The sequence below is a fragment of the Diplotaxodon limnothrissa genome, linkage group LG5 (assembly GCF_057381915.1).
Source record: "Diplotaxodon limnothrissa isolate DT_005_m linkage group LG5, D_limnothrissa_male_GT1.1, whole genome shotgun sequence".
NCBI classification, from domain to species: domain Eukaryota; kingdom Metazoa; phylum Chordata; class Actinopteri; order Cichliformes; family Cichlidae; genus Diplotaxodon; species Diplotaxodon limnothrissa.
Genome location: NC_140600.1, coordinates 12,537,794 through 12,554,970, shown reverse-complemented (window position 1 = coordinate 12,554,970; position 17,177 = coordinate 12,537,794). Strand labels below are relative to the sequence as shown.

At 42.8% G+C, this 17,177-nt stretch overlaps 1 protein-coding gene across 2 annotated transcripts in view; it reads left to right on the top strand.

Annotated features, from left to right (window-relative positions):
- Positions 1 to 11,057: 11,057 nt before the first annotated feature.
- The window catches only part of fgd5a (FYVE, RhoGEF and PH domain containing 5a), a 32,417-nt gene continuing 26,297 nt past the window's right edge, over positions 11,058 to 17,177 (top strand). For both annotated transcript variants that reach the window (XM_085353067.1, XM_085353066.1), the window contains exons 1-2: positions 11,058 to 11,302; positions 13,040 to 15,809. In XM_085353067.1, coding sequence (XP_085209193.1) covers positions 11,293 to 11,302; positions 13,040 to 15,809 — 2,780 coding nt within the window. In that variant the 5' untranslated portion in view covers positions 11,058 to 11,292. The remainder of the gene's footprint in view (positions 11,303 to 13,039; positions 15,810 to 17,177) is intronic.

Here is a 17,177-nt window from a genome sequence, read left to right as displayed (position 1 = left end):
GATTGAATAGCTTTAGAGGTATCAACAATATTCACCAATCACTTGTCTGCCAAAAGTGAAAGTCAATGACATTATGTCTACTTATGTGTTTTGATTAATTCTTAGGAATTGGCTTTTTCAGTGCCATCTCCCTTGCGCTTGGAGGAGTAGCTGTTGGCAGTCATTACCATAATCATGTTAGTGTTTGACTCTGCCCTTGTGGTGACTCTGTCCCATTATAATTCCACACAGTAATGGATGCACATCTGAGATGAGATTGGGACATCCTTGTCCTCCGCAGGTTAGGACGGTGGTCACAGCTGCGTAAAAGGAAATGTGTTTTAGAAGTTTGCTTTAATATCATCAAATTTGATATCTCAAATGTTCAAAGCACGTCTCTGATGAAAATTTCTGTTCGCCTGTCTGGTCATCACGTTGCCTACAAGTGTAAATGTGTCCGTCTTGTGATTTATGTTTCGCTCCGCTGACGGTCTCTGCAGGGATCAGCGGCTCTGCTGTTTGCTGTTATCTATCTGACTGAGACATCTCTTGCTCCATCTCAGCTGTCACCTAAAGCTTCATTTCCCTGCCTGTCACCATCTGCTCGGCTCAGTGTCTGCCACAAAGCCACTTTTATATATATATATATATAAACACTGCTCTGCCACATATTACATCTCATTTCACTGACAATACTTGTGCACCCACGCTGTAAGACCTGACCCTTTGACCTCACCTTATGAGAGTAATGAAAAGTGCCGCTGTAGATAAAATGTGGGCCGCTTCCCCGCATGTACACACACAAATACACATATCCCAAAGGCATGAAGGGGAAAAGCGCTGAAAGGTGTTAAAGAGAGCAAGGTTTGGTTTAGCACAATAAGCATGTGTCCATCCTGAGAAAACAGGAATCCAATAGCGAGGGTTGCCCCAAGGATGATATTGTGCATTTTATGGCCTCTTTATGTCGGTGTTAGCACAAACTTTTTAATGGACCTCATAAAATGTGCATACTGCTTGAAGACACAGATTTTCTCACAGTGGGGACCTATGGCTGCTACAATGGAAAGAGCACTGATGCTTGTACTTTTCTAAATGTTACTTTTTTTATCACTTTCATTTTAATGTAAAAACAATTGATAAGTAATTTAATTTTTTTGATAGTGATACTCTTGAAGCTACATTTTGAAATGATACATATGATAGGAGTATTCAAATATTATGACTTACAACACTGACGTCTTACACAACTCACTCCAAGGCTGAATTGTTTTAATGTAGGATACAAGCTATACACAAATAGCTTTTTCACTCAGTCTCTGATGATGATAACGACAGCTTTGTGCCCCGAAAAAGAGCTATATCTAATGTGATCGCCCACATTTCATTCAGTCGTTTTACACTGAACAAAAATATAAACGCAACACTTTTGTTTTTGCTCCCATTCCCCATGGGATGGACGTAGAGACCTAAAATTCATTCCAGATACACAATATAACCATCCCTCCCAAACAGTGGTCACAAATCAGTCCAAATGTGTGGTAGTGGGCACACCTGCTATATTAAGATAATCCATCCCACCTCACAGGTGTGCCACATCAGGATGCTGATCTGACATCATGAGTAGTGCACAGGTGTACCTCAGACTGCCCACAACAAAAGGCCACCCTGGAATGTGCAGTTTTGTCTCACAGCAAAATGCCACAGATGCCACAAGCAATGAGGGAGCGTGCAATTGGCATGCTGACAGCAGGAATGTCAACCAGATCTGTCGCCCGTGCATTGAATGTTCATTTCTCAACCATAAGCCGTCTCCACAGGCGTTTCAGAGAATATGGCAGCACATCCAACCGGCCTCACAACCACAGACCTCGTGTAACCACACCAGCCCAGGACCTCCACATCCAGCAGGTTCACCTCCAAGATCGTCTGAGACCAGCCACCCAGACAGCTGCTGGAACAATTGGTTTGCACAACCAAACAATTTCTGCACAAACTGTCAGAAACCGTCTCAGGGACGCTCAACTGCATGCCCGTCGTCCTCATCGGGGTCTTGACCTGACTCCAGCTCGTCGCCGTAACAGACTTGTGTGGGCAAATGCTCACATTCGATGGCGTCTGGCACGTTGGAGAGGTGTGCGCTTCACGGATGAATCATGGTTCACATTGTTCAGGGCAGATGGCAGCTGAGAATGTCCCAGTTCTTGCATGGCCAGCATACTCACCGAACATGTCACCCATTGAGCATGTTCGGGATGTGCTTGACCGGCGTATACGACAGCGTGTACCAGTTCCCACGAATATCCAACAACCTCGCACAGCCATTGAAGTGGAGTGGACCAACATTCCACAGGCCACAATTGACAATCTGATAGACTCCATGCGACGATGTGTTGCACTGCATGAGGCAAATGGTGGTCACACCAGATACTGACCGGTTCTGGGTCCCCAGACCCCCAATAGCGCAAAAAACTGCACATTCCAGGGTGGCCTTTTGTTGTGGGCAGTCTGAGGTACACCTGTGCACTACTCATGATGTCAGATCAGCATCCTGATGTGGCACACCTGTGAGGTGGGATGGATTATCTCAATATAGCAGATGTGCCCACTACCACACATTTGGACTGATTTGTGACCACTGTTTGGGAGGGATGGTTATATTGTGTATCTGGAATGAATTTTAGGTCTCTAAGTCCATCCCATGGGGAATGGGAGCAGTAACAAAGGTGTTGCGTTTATATTTTTGTTGAGTGTAGTTTGGTCTGGGTGTCACTTCCATTATAAAATGTATTTCAGTTAGATACAGTGCTGTGCAAAAGTCTTGAGCCACTCGTGACTTCTTTTTGCAAGGATAATGGGAAATAGGTGATGGATGATTGAAAAATGTGCAAATACACATAGAAACAATTGTAACCGCCTTCAGGTTTTTGGATATTGCCTTCCATTTGTTTTATTGTCTGCCAAGAAGATCCCGCACTGCTTGAGTAAAGTTAAGGTCTGAGGTCAGGGGAGGCCAATCCTTGACTAATTGTGTGCTCCATGGTGTCTTTTTCTCTCCAGATATGCTTTTACTGCACTGGCAGTGTGTTTGGGATCATTGTAATGCCAAACATATGCTTTCCAGATGGTATTACATGGCGGTTTAAAGTCTGATGGCACTTTTCTGTGTTCATAATTCCTCAGTTTTGACAAGATCCTCAACACCACTGACTGAAATACAGTCCCAAAACATGACAGAGCCTCCACTGTGTTTTACAGTTGGCTGTAGACACTCACTATTGAACCTCCCATGGACACACTGGCAACAGCTGATGACTTTGAACCCAAAATTTTACCCCATAAGATGTGTTTCCACTGACTTTCAGTCCAGTTCTTGTGTAATTTGGCACACCTCAGCCTTTTATCCCCATTTCCCTTACTTAACAATGGCTCTGCTGCAGACCATGCCAAGACATGCCAAGAGTTTGGCTAATGGCTGTTTGTTGATCGTTTGCCTGTCGAACTGTGTTATCTTTGGCATTTTTCATATATTCAAAAAATTGGGAACAAATGATGTGTTTTTGCAACAGGCCACCCAAATATACAATTTGAAAATTGGTTATTTGCTAAGTTGTCTGTTATGTGTAGAGTGGTTCATCCCTTGAGTTAGGTTTCTTTTTTAATATTTGAATGGTTCATAGGTCAGTGTTAAACAATGAAAAAAAAACATTCCTCTAAAAACGGTCTGGTATAGGCACTGGACTGAGAATGAGTTACAAAGCACCCAATGTTAAAAGAAGAACTTTGGAAGACCTTCATAAACCCTTGAGGCTTTTTGATGGAGCCCACTTCAAAAAAATTCAAGAATGTATGGCTCCTTGGAACCAAAATTTTAAAGGAATAAGGGTTTGCACATTTACTACTTAGTACTTTGGGTTGAATTTGGCTTCTTAAGGACGCAAGCTCGACTGAATTAAAAAAGTGACATATACGAATGCTCCGAATTATTTTGTCTGGCTGTCTGGCTATGACCTCAGCTGTGCTCTGCATCTAGGTGCCGCTTAACCTCATTAGAGGACAATGAAACAATAGATAAAATATCTGTTTGCCTACGCACACACACAGACACATGAATTATAAACAGATATTTCAGCCTTTACGTTCTTGACACGGAGACACTTTTTTTTCACAGCGATACATCTTTATTACCTACTTAAGCCTAAAGTGGCTCCATCACCTGACATCTAAATCTTTGTTATTGCTCTGGCGCCACAGTGTTGGATTCATAACGCGATACAACACAGCAGAGCTTAGACCACACTCAAGTGTGTGGGCATTGCAGACAATGGCCACTGGGTCAATGAGGGGTGAGGAGAGAAGTGAGTCCCAGGAGAGCGTGCAAGAAGGATTTTCATTGCTCCAAATAATGACAGCACAATATCACCAAGCCAATGCGATGTGACGACAGTAACGATCGAATGTGGTTCTTTGTATCAAAGTTCACCCTTTTGACCTCCATGTTGCTATGGAAACACTATATAGTAGCAATACCTGCTGACTGACACCTGTCACCTGGGGCAGATATCACTTTCAGATAATGTTCTTTTAAGTGCACTCTCCTTCCTCTGTTTGTCACCAACAGTCGCCCTATAGCCAAAATTTACAGTCTTTTAAGCTGTACTTCCAATTATGCTTAGATGGCAACATAGTCAGTGACTGGATTGTGGTCTGTGGTTTGATTTTGGCACACAAATGTTTGTTTGTTTTATAGATAAAGGCTAATGCATATGGAAAGAATCACAACTTGTTTAAGATTAATGCAAATAAACAGTGTGTCCGGTTGCTGTGGATGTTTTCAGAATTAAGCCAAGCCACAATCTTTATGATTCATAAAACACTGCAGAGTGCTGTGGTCTCACCAGTTATTTATAGTTTCAAAAGTTTGTCATTGAGCATTATATCTGTATTTTCAGTACTGATATTTTTGCAACTTATGAAATGCATAAATTAACAACATTTTCTGTTCCAGCTAAAAAAAATGATCAAATTATACTAACGTTGTAATTAAAAGGATTTTTGCTGCTGCAAATTAGTTTTAGACACAATTTGCAAAAGATTCTTTTTTCATAATCATTAGTTTAACCAAACTGCTGAGCCGATGTTGTGACCTATGCGCTGCTATTATGATTTTAACATGATCACATATATATGCTCCTGCATATTCTACACTTTACTGGTTTTGCGGTGTTCCATAATTGAAAATTGAGCGTGCTTTGTTTGTGCTGATGTCGTCGAAAACCCTCCAGTTTGTATATGAAGCATCCTGTGCAACCCCCCCCCCCCCTCCCCCCCCAACAACACTCGTCCCCCGAGGCTCTCTCTGTGTGTGAGACTACACAGAAAGCCCCAGCTGGAACCGCCTCAGCAAAATTTTTGACCAGAGACAGGACAGCTAAACCGCTCTTGCCCCTTGGGTGTTTGTTCATGAGAAAGAGATAAAACGAAGAACAAAGAAAAAGTAAAAAAACAGCATAAAAGAGGATTGAAAAACAAAGAAGACTCAAAGTCAAGTTTTTTCTCAATTCAAGTCTACATGGTAACAGGCTCTGGTGTAGTCACCTTGTGTTTCCAAATAAATGCCAGTGCTCCAGGGAAGTAATGTCCTGCCAATGGGAGCGTCACGGTGATATGAAGGGAAGTTGTGCATCAGTTTGCAGTGAAAAAAGGGCAAAATAACCCTCACGAAATTCCTTTAAAGAGCAAAAGTTGCCTGATGCAAACTATGATGAGTAGATTTGGAGTAATTGCATAAATAAATCTGATCAACTATAATATCTCCATCAACTGATGTTTGGTAAAAGATGGTAAATGAGAAAACTGTTGCTCAGTTTTCATGTTGAAGTGGGCAAAATCCTGGACCCTGAATTGTCACAGATGCATCCATGGCAGTGTGAGTGTGTGTGAGAGAAAGTGCTTAAAGTCATTTATGAATCTCTTGATAAATGTAGCTTATAGTGTTAATAATGTTAATTAAAATAAAGTGATATTTAAGTGCCAGTTCTTTTTAAAAACGACAAATTATAAGAGGAAAAGTGCAATGCAACTTTTATAAAACAATCTTATATCAGTTTCAGGCTCTTAAGCTTACTGCAGTGCACTGCAGTGATGGGAACAGTGTGTCTAATGCCAGTGAAAAATGCATGTATATATGACCAGATAGTTTAAATGTATCTTACATCATTACCTGAACCTAATCTTATTTTAATGTACTCTAGATCTCTCATATCCTGTCAGTTAGGGACCCATCGTGAATAGAAAGGACTTAATTATTCCAAAACAAAAGCCTACTGGAGACACAAAAGGAAGGTTGTGGCGCTGGCTGTTGATATTGTTCTATCAGACAGCTCGAAGGGAGGAAGTCCTCTGTCTGAGCTGCCAGGCCTCGCTGTTTTTTGGGGGGCTCGGGGGAAGAGGGGGAGGGGTCGTGGGGATAAGAGACCACCCTGTTATCTTTGTGTAAAAGGTCACACAAGAAGCAAAAGCAACAGCCATCTGTGTTTTCCACACACTCTGATGCAGCTATCTGGATAATGGAGGGCTGAGCGCACACACGCATGCACGCAGACATCGGTCACTCGTATCTGCACCCGAGGACAATATCTTGAAAGGTGCATTGTCAGAAGAAAGTGGAAAGCCCCGCTGATATGTTATATGTTGTTGCTGCAACGTGCGTGTGTGGCTACCATTGTTGTTGAAACAAAAAGTTTATGTGCAGGCGTTTGCTTGGAATGAATAGTGCTCATTTATATTTATCAGAGATTTGACGTATGTTTTAGTGCTGCCATTGAACAGGATGTGTCTCCTTATTTATGCGACGGCTTCAAGCAGCCTAAAGCATGATATTTTCATTTGCAGCTTTGACGTATTGTCAAAAATAAACTGGAGTGGAGGCATTCTAGCTAATGACGGCCATTCTAATACATCTAACTCCTGTCCATGGGGTTAAATGAAATCCTTTCTTGTGTTCCACGTTGTTGCATAACTCAATGCACAATGTGCTTGCACCTTCATCCAGACTTGCGTGAGACTATATAAAAGCTCTGCCAAAGACGTGTGTTTCACTAGCAGGAGTATCTGCATCCTCCCAGTCTCCTTTGGCTGAGAAATGTGAAAACACTCACAGGAAGAGTAAATTCTGGCTCGGGACTTTTTTTCACGATCCTATTGTTTTCTCTCCAGTTCCTTTAGTGGCATACACAAGCAGACTGGTCACAGTGGATAGCACACAACACATGCGTGCTCGTGTGGAGACATGTACGCCACATAATTGCATGAACACGCACAGCACATGCACACACGCGCCTTTACATGCTCAGAGCGGATCCCGTCCAGGGAATTCATGTTATTATTGTCACATGGGACCTCAGTGTTGAGCGCTATTAAAGCGATAAACAAAAGCACGCTGCACAGATTACGGAAATATATAATTCGGTAAGAACCTGCAGAGATAAAGACAATAACTCATCAGTCTGTCACAATGAAAGGCCTCTGAGGACGCAGATGCTCCTTTTTATAGAACTCCTTGAGTGGTGCACTGTTTTTGCCTCCACTGCAATATAGAAAAAAGAATAACAAATTCATCCATTATCAGGGTCTGGCCTAGTCTCTGGGCTTCAGGCTAATTAACGACAATATGACAGCTATTGTTCCAGAGCCATGGCCTTTTACTACAGAGCAATAATACTTTGTTTTTTTGGGAATGCAACAGTGCTTTCACTTTATCTTTGAGTAGCCTAGACTTAACACAAACAGACCTTCTGAAAGATAGCATGACCTAATTCGCCACTGACGCACCACTCAATCATGATTTGGAAAACTTATGTGGCATTTTTACAAAGTGCTTACGAGAGCATGAAATTTACAGTGTGGCAGGGACAGATCTGAAACAGTAACAGAGCTTGAATATTCCTAAATTTGATATAATGTACTTTATTGTTCAGATGTCAGTGGTGATACGAGGTAATCTGATTGATGTGCTGTAGACTCCTAAAGGCCCTTTGGGGAATGAAACCTGTATTTGCTGCTTATTTGTGCTGATGCCCAGGGTCTGTCTGCTTATTGTAAAGCTCAGCTGCATTTATACATGCAGTATAGCCATATATATATGTATCTGTGTGTGCAAGCAAAATTAGTGGAGGGAGTTTGGAGATGGGGTCTGCCTTGTTGAAAGAGTTGGAGGAAACACTGCTGACAGCAGGGTTTTCTTTCAGATTGCAAAAAATGTTTTTTGTGTGTATTTTAGGCATAAAAATTTCGAGATGGCTTCAAGAGACATTGATGTGCTCATTTTTAATAATGAATCATGATTTTTTTTTTCTTTGTCTTGCCACAGTTGTTGGAAAAAGAAAAATAATCCTGAAATAATCTCCCCTCGCATTTTGTAATGAAGTCTGTTGTCCTGTCATATTCACCTCGTCTGCTGTGAAGTCTCAAAATCAGAGTCTATTCAAAAGTCTCTGAAGAGCACTGTTGTCCTTACTGGTTCACAGTTGGGGATCAATAAAACACGTCGATGATTGTTCGATCCGCTGCAGGAGTCAAACGCTTTGCCTTCCAATTATAAAGGTGTTAGAGGTCGCTTTAAAGGGTGAAAGACCTCTGCCTGATTGTTCTCAAGCATCACATTAATCAATAATGCACTGCAGTTTGACTGCATGGCTGCTTAATTCACTGGTCTGCTTTCTTGGAAAATTATTCAGTGCAAAAGTTTCTCTTTCGTTGACACACATATCTGTGTCACACATGTGCTTTCTAGCAACCAGCTGCATTAAACTGTGATATCTCGCAGCTCTCTCAGAGGAATAAATACATTCAAACCATCCACTGAGTCTAGTGATTTGCTTGTAAAGCAGGTGTTATGGATTGTGTCAGCTCTGGGAACAAGTTGCTGACCCCTTTGCCCAATCCCTTTCCTGTTTGGTGTTGGGTGTGCTGGCGAGTGCGGGGTGAGATCAAGTCAGTTTGTTTTTCTGCTACTACAGCGTGTTTTTCTCAATAATATCACTGTTGTCCCCTTCTCTCTTCCAGTCAAGCCATGTTCCAGGTGGGGTGACAGAGCGCAGTGCACAGCCACAGGCTGTCCAGGAAATTTGTGTTCTCCATCCAAAAACATGTTTTGACCGTCTGTGCCACATCTGGTGGAGATATTTACTACTGAAGCCATTCTTTTCTGCAAGAGCATGACACAATACTCTTGACAGGTTCTATTTGCACACCCAGCAAAAGCAAAACACATTTTGCACAAATGAAAGCACACAAAAAAAAGGTCATGCGCACCAATTGTGAATAAAATACTCTTGAGGGTGGCACATTGGCACTGCCAAAAGACCAGACCGGAGCTATCTTTAGTCATCCAATTGAAAAACAAAAGGTTGCTTTACGGCAGCTATAAATGTGCTACTACTGACAAAAAAAAAACCCACTTGGCTTCAGCATACCACAATAGTTTTATTTATGTTTTTTTTACAGCCTCACAATCTAACAATTGGCAGCGGAACAACTGAGTCACAGTGATCAAATTGTTTTGCTGTACCGTATTGAAAAATACATTAGTCAGCATCATACACAAATAAAGAGTTTAATTACTGCACCAAATGCTGCGGTCACATTTCCAAGTGAAATAATCTCATATTTAACATCCTCTATGGTGATACAGTTAATAATTCAGGAATTGTATAATAGCAAGCAGTAATTTTATTTTATATTTCTTAATTAGACGACCCACAGAAGAGCAAAGATAACATGGAGTCATTATGACATGAACACTCTCTTTGCACCTGCAGCAAAGTCTGGTCCCTTCTGCACCAAACCATCTGGAATGGGAATTTTCCAGTGTGTATAATGTATGGGTCTGTACGCCAGCGCAGCAGTGAAGACCAGAGCCCTGTGGTGATACACTAGATGATTCTTTCATTGTGCTTCTCTGCTCTATCACTATCCACTTCAACTGCGCTGTAGAAATCCCTGAGGTATGCCGCTTTGTTTGACCTTCAAGTGGGTAGAAAAGCAGGAAGAAAGAGGTGAGCTCCTCCTATTCTAAGTGTGGGCATTTAACCAGCATTGGGAGCTGTCAAATCAGAGACCCCTAAGTGGGCTACGGTCCCAGTCCCCCCATGTTGCACAAGGTGTCCTTGGAATCCCACCATAAGCCCCACTTTTAAGCTGTTTGAAGTTTTTCTATTCCTCGAACCATCGTGCTCTGCAGAGCACCAGTCAATCATCTTTGTTGGAGGTTACCTAAGGGGTTAACATTACCAACCTTTCCCATCTGTTGCTAAGGAAGTGGTGCCTGTTGTGCAGGAAACTGGGAGAGCAGTTTCCTGTTATGAAGAGAGGTTTTTAAAGGGTTGCATTCATTCAATCATGCCACAGATGCCGGGCCAGGAAGCCCAGCCAATAGCAAAAGCTTTGGCGTCCTAGAGAAACTGTTTTTGGAAACTGCTTTTAGGAGCCTTTCTATGCACTGTTCTAGTTCAGGAAATGCTCCATGAGCAAAACACACTGGAGAAAAACTGCTTCATTTCTGATTAGATAACCCAGTGATGCTCCAAGCACGACAAGTATGCAGCGACACAGCTGAACAGCTTATCTAACTTTGTGGATCTTCCAACTGTCATCAGTTACATGTCAATGAAAAGACACCTCACACGCACACACACAAAGAACAGATGTTGTTTTCCATGCAAAAAACAATAAAAATGTAGCTGCAGATTTAAAGATGTCCATCGGGACGATACGGTGCTGAAGATGAATTGTGGCTTATAGTTTCATATTTACTGAACAAATCTCTCTCAACTCCATCTGACCCTGCTGGTCTGTATGGCAACATTTACACGCATATGTGGAGCAAAGGACGGCCACTCGTGTGGTGAAGTACACTGATTCGTCAGTGCCAAAACTTCCACAGTAGCTGAGAGAAATTGGTGTGCAGTGCATTTTGAGTGGGGCTGAATCGCGCTTCGAGTCCGCGCTGCGCTCTGTAATCCTGCCTCAGGAAGCGCCAGGAAGCACCTCCCGTTTCCACACAGCAGCGTCCGCTGTAGCATCAGCACTCGAGCTCAAAGCTCAGCTGCTCATTCTGCGAGAAGAGGCACCTTGCACAAGTCGACCACCACTGGAGAAGATAAAGATGACATGTTCTGCTCCTCTTCCTCCACAACTTGATTCTCCGGCGATGCGTTTGGATTAAGTTTCCGCGTCATTTGGAGAAGCACGATCGGCGTGTGGGCAAAAATGAGGATAACTTTCGCTTACCGTGTATGATGATGTCCAAGAATGAACGCAGGTTGGTTGTGAAATACATAAGCTTTTGCGTGAACACACCAGAAAGGCAACTTTTGGTTTTACATGATGAAAAGTGTGTTAATGCAAGAGTGTTAAACTGTGAATCTGGTTAATGGTGCCTGGAGTTATATTGCACCTACTTGCTTTGCACGTTACAGGATGATTTTCATTGTATGACTGGAAATGATCTGGTCCGTTACATTTTAGTTAGTTTGATAGTTTGGTCACACGTCTACTGATCTTTTTTCATGTGAATTATCTGTTTATAACACTTTTTGAGTGGTTTAAATCACAGACCCGTTATGGCCAGTTCCCAGTGGAGGGCTCCACTAGGAAAAATGTCCTGTTATAGTATTAGATTTGGAATTAGGATTATAATCCATCTCTATGAAAGTGCACAAACCAATTGTTCTGGATAAAAGGTCACCTGTCCTGAAAGGTTTAGCCTTCAAGAAAGAAAGAAAGAAAAAAAGAAAGAAAGTTAGTAACCGGGTGCAGTTTAAGTGAAAAATTTCAAACAGAATCTCAACAGTAATTATCAGTTTCTTTATGACAGCCTCCTCGCTTTAGATTTTAGGCTGGTTCGGTGTGATTTTTATGGTTGGTATTCATAATAAGGACTCAGTCTGAAATCATATCCTGAGAGTTTGGCACTGTCAAGGTCCCAGTGTCTATCTCTTCCTTTGTTTTTCAAGCATTTGTTCTAATTGAATTCTTGTTGCGTAATCCATATCCTGTTGTTTGCAGTCGGTTGCTTTGTCAGAATGGGATCCTTGTTTTTTTCTCTTCCTCTTTTATTGTTCTTTGACACACTCTTTCAGGAAAAAAAGAAAAGAAAAACTGTGTGTGCTTACATATGCGCTTGTGTTTCTGGGTGTTTGGGAAGAATGGCGAGAAGGAAGTGCATTTGTGTTGTGAAAATATGTACTCCTAAAGAGGTTTATGGAGGAATGATGGGGGGTGTAGTTAATGTCCTTTCCCTAACCTGCGTGGAGTCCTTCATGTTGTCTCGGCTGGCCTGATTAATGAACCTGGAATTCTTTTTTTTTTTTCATTACTGAAAAAAAGTCAAAGTGTTGGAAGAATATGCTATAAACGAGACGGAGAGTGCACTGGCACACAGAGAGAGAGAGGGAACACTAAGAGATAACCAGGGTGCACACAGGGTTTAATAGGATGTGCGTCAGGGCAGGTACTAAATAACAGGAAGAGACCAGGGGTGTATACACACTTTGTTAAGTATGGGTGTGTTTCATTAGAATTATAAATTTCACAAGCATTGCTCTTCACTGAATTAACACAATTTAACACCTACTTCATTTTAATAGTAAAAAAAATAAAGTTATTATAGGTATGACCACCTTAATCATATCTTATGAGATTGTTTAAATACACATATGGCAGTGTGAAGAATTCTTATGAATTTAGTTGAAAAGTTTTCACCGTAATCAGCCCATCATTATCTAATCCTGCTTTAACTGGCCAATCTGCATGTGTCATTTCCTAGATGGGAAATGTTATTGTTCCTTCTCTAAGTACCCTGTGGCTCTGTTATTTTTCCTGCTGATTGTGTCCCCTGCAGCTTTCTGCGTGTCACTGACTACTACAGTGTACAAGGTTTCCTCTTAGCAGTGTACACAGCAGCAGAAGCCACATGTTTTATCTCAGCGCAAGCTTGCAAAGTATGGCAAATATTATTTGCGTCACTAATTTCTTTAAATTTTCTCACTTTCTTCAGATTTTCAAAATCCACTGCAAGTCCCTCTACCAAAGGTCCGCAGTCATCTCACCATCAAAGTGCAGTCCAAGCTAATGTCGAGACCTTGTCCCACTGTCCAAGGTCCAAAACCTCCTGTTGCCCCCAAGCCCAGACCCCTGTATGAGCCTTACCCACAGGGGGAGCCCTGTGCTCAGCAGAGTCTCAGTAATGGAGATGTGGCTCACTCTGATGGAGAGACTGAAGAGCTCCATGAAATGGAGAATCAGGACCAAGAGGAGAAAAGTGAGGCACAGGAAGGGGATAATGACAAAGGGGACACAATAGAGACAGAAACTAAAAAGGAATCAGAAAATGAAGAAGAAATATTAGATAATAACGGTGATGTAGACAGCATCGGCTCTGATGACACAGTCAAAGCAGATGATATTTCCACTGTTGACACTACTGAGAATGAAAATGATGACACTGACTTGAACTCCCCTGAAGATGGCAGTCGCACTGATGATGATGAGAATACACCAGCACCTTCTCAAACTGAAACAGAAGAAGAAGCAGGAGAGGAGGATGAAGAAGTAGAGGAGAAGAGATTAACTGAAAAGACTGAAATACTTTGTGAGCCTGCAGAACACTCAGATGAAGCTTTAGAGGAATCAGATGCTGATCAAACCCAGTCACTCAACAACAGTGAACCGAAGGAGGAAGTCAGTGAAGAAAGGGACGAGCATCTGCACCATGACTCACTTATAAATGAGAATGAACTGACAGGTGGAGGGTTTGCCTTTGGATTCAGCATGCTTCCAACTGTAACTGAGGAATATCCCTACGATGTGATTGGTCCCACAGACGATGCTAGTGATACATGTGAGTCATGCGACCCAGCTGAAACAGGGGACACCGAGGTCTGGCAACCAGAACGGGCAACCAAGGATCCTTCCGGCTGTTTCCGATTCACATCCAGCACGGAGGATGTGTTTGGGCCTTACTCTGTCATACAAGCTGTTCCGGGAGATGTGACTGACACTGCTGACCCTGAGTGGAATCAGGATGATACTGATGGGAAGCCTTCTACCACAGATGAAGAGCACACAACAGGCTATGCTTCTAACCAGGAACCTTACTATGTGTCATCAGATGATGTGGACAAGTTGGAGGATAAGCAGGCACTTTCAGAACTGGGGCACATCGATGAGGCCACTGAACAGTCAAACGAGCACACAGAAAAGACAAAGGACAGCGAGTCAGCAGATGAGTATGCAAACATTGATGATTCACTCTGCCCTAAAGACGATGACCTTGAGCAGGTAGAGTGTGTCTCATCAGAGGATTACATCGAGATAGGTGATGACGATGAAGAGGAAGCAGAGGAAAAGAAGCATTTCCGAGTAAAAAGTGCAAAAGAAAGAAACGCCAAAAGAGAGCAGGCTCTGCGCAGCCAAAGAAAAAGCTGCCAGCCTCGGCTCAGGTTGTGTAATATCACAGTGCCAGCTGACCTAGACCTGGGCCGAACCCCAGAGCTAACCAACAGGGTGGTGTTTGCCCACACGACCGAGGCCTTTGAAGAAGACATAGAGGAACTGGACTGCCATATTGTGCCTTATTATGAAGACACAGACTCCGATAGTGAAGAGCATATTTATGAAGAGGCAGGGTTTGACTCAGAAGGGGAGAATTTTGTGACACTTGATCGAAAGACAATAGTCACTCGATCACGATCCTATTCTGGGAAAGTTCCTGGTTATGTCCCGGAAACGGTACCAGAGGAGACAGGGACGGAATACCAGACCCATGACTACTACACGGTGTCCTTGGACAAGTACAGTGAGTCTACCAGCCACCCCCAGCAAGCAGGTATAAACTGTGTGATTCCATCTATGAAGTCTCGCCGCTTCTTGTTATACTCACGGTCTGCAGATGGCCCAGACGTGTCCTTGAGCAGCCCACTTGAGATGGGTCAATCATTGAAAGATGAAATCAGGATGAAGAGAAAGGATGACACCCTTTCCCTTCCATGTATGATAACTTCTTCTGGAAGTTTCTCCCAGCGTAGCCATCAGTCCTCCAGTGGTGTTTCCACACCAACTTCTCTAGTGGACATCCCTCCACCATTTGAGCTGGCTTACATCACTAAAAGACCAGTTACCAAGAGTTCCCCATCCCTCCTCATCCAACACGAACCCAGTGACCTACCTAAGAAGAAGAAGTCCTCCTTTAAGCGCTTTTTAGCTCTGAAGTTCAAGAAAAAGACAGATTCAAAGGGATTCAGTGATGGAAGTGTCCGCTCTTCGCGTTCTTCCTCTGAGTCAAGCCACCACGGTCCAGTGAGAGTCATCGAGCTTGATCGCAGAAGCACTGGGAGCTCTCCTCAGCCCCAGTCCCGCATGGTGAAACCTCAGCAGCGTCCTTCAGACCTCCCATCCACCTTTCTCCTTTATAAAGACCAGCACAGGAGGAAAGGAGACCCCAAAGCTTATGGCAGGAGCGTCTCTAGAGTGGAGTCCTTCGAGGAGCGCTCTCGCCGCTCTGCCATGCCGCTGCCTTTGACCAAACCCCGCTCTATCTCGTTCCCCAGTGCAGATACCTCAGACTACGAAAACATCCCAGCCATGAGCTCAGACTATGAGAACATCCAGATCCCAGGCAGACCCACTAGATCCCACACTGTTACTGAGTTTTTTGAGGATCCAAACCGTTCAACAGTCCCCTGCAATGAGAATGATGGCTATGTGGATATGAACAGTTTCCCTGGGATTGACAGCAAACCCCAGCCATCGAAATCGGACAATGAAAGGTAAGATTAAAAATCCAGCTGCTCTTCAAATGATTTAGTTTCAAAACCAAGATTTTGAAAAGCTTGTTTCATCTGAGCTCTAAAAGAGATGTTACCTCACACCCTACCATCTATAGTGGCATCTTATTAAATGCATTAAATGCATACAGTCATACAAAGATGAACACGCAAGTGCTACACAATATAGACCAAAGTTATTAAAGGTTCGGTAACTGAGTGCCTAGTTTATACAGCCAGAAAAATTCAAACATTAAAAATATTTGGTTATTATATGAAACGTATTTGGTCAGATCTGGTTCCTCTGTTGGTATTTGCTGATTTATAGGTTTTTAACCATTTTAGAGTTGTCATGACCCCAGCTTTATTTGTGTACACTGGAAATGTTTAATCTGATGGCTGAACGAGGCTTAAAGAAATTCAATCAAAAAGCTTCCTTTGTCATTTTCTGCCAATAACGATAAATGAAATGTACCTTAGTGTATTTTACCGAGGACCGCTACCTGCCTGGTGGGTGTATCTTTAGAATCCCAGATATAGACCAATACAAACAACTATCAGCGTTTTTTTTATGGCTGTGAGCACCACAAAGGATATCACATCTTTCTGTACTGCACTGGGGCTAAAGCTGCATCCCAACATCTAGGCTAAAGAAAATCTCCATATGCTATGAATTGGAGTGCACTGGCCTTAATACACTACAAAAAACTACTAACAGCCAGTCTAGAAACAAAGCTTATTCTGCCTGTTCATTTTGCAGTCTGCAGAACAAGAGAGCGCATCTGTCACTGGAATCAGTTTTAAAGTGAGTAAAGCTTGAGTTGTTAGGGGCAGCGCAATACACGCAAGAGTCCAGGCTTAACCCTAGAACAGCTGACAGACATTGTGTGTGAGAGATGAGCAGCCTGCTATGTCAGGCATCACTGGCTTTGGGAAGAAAGACAATGCTTATGGGAGAGCTTACTCCTGATTTTCCATTTGGTGGATTTAGAGGTCACATCTGGTGGTGGTGCTGCTTCTTCTGCAAGTCTGAGCAGATAGAACAGGTAATGGCAATTGCGTAGCTGGCAGAGTGCAGGTTACACACATTAGAGAAAGTCATTATGGATGCAATTAAAAGTGCAAAAATTGAGAGGAGGTTTTTTTTCACATGTAAGAAGTGGCGAACACTAAAGAAAGTGTGAGAGCGTGAGGGGAGGGGAGGTGTGACTAAAAGGAGCTGATCAGTAAGAAAACAAAGAGAATAGCGATCAAGTGAGGTGGTGGGTGGGGGCAGTAGGAACAGGAAAAAGAGAGCGAGAACAGTTGTGGTATAATTGCTCTCCTGTACCTGACACTGATAGTTAAGTTCAGGAGGGCTTTTATTAAAGT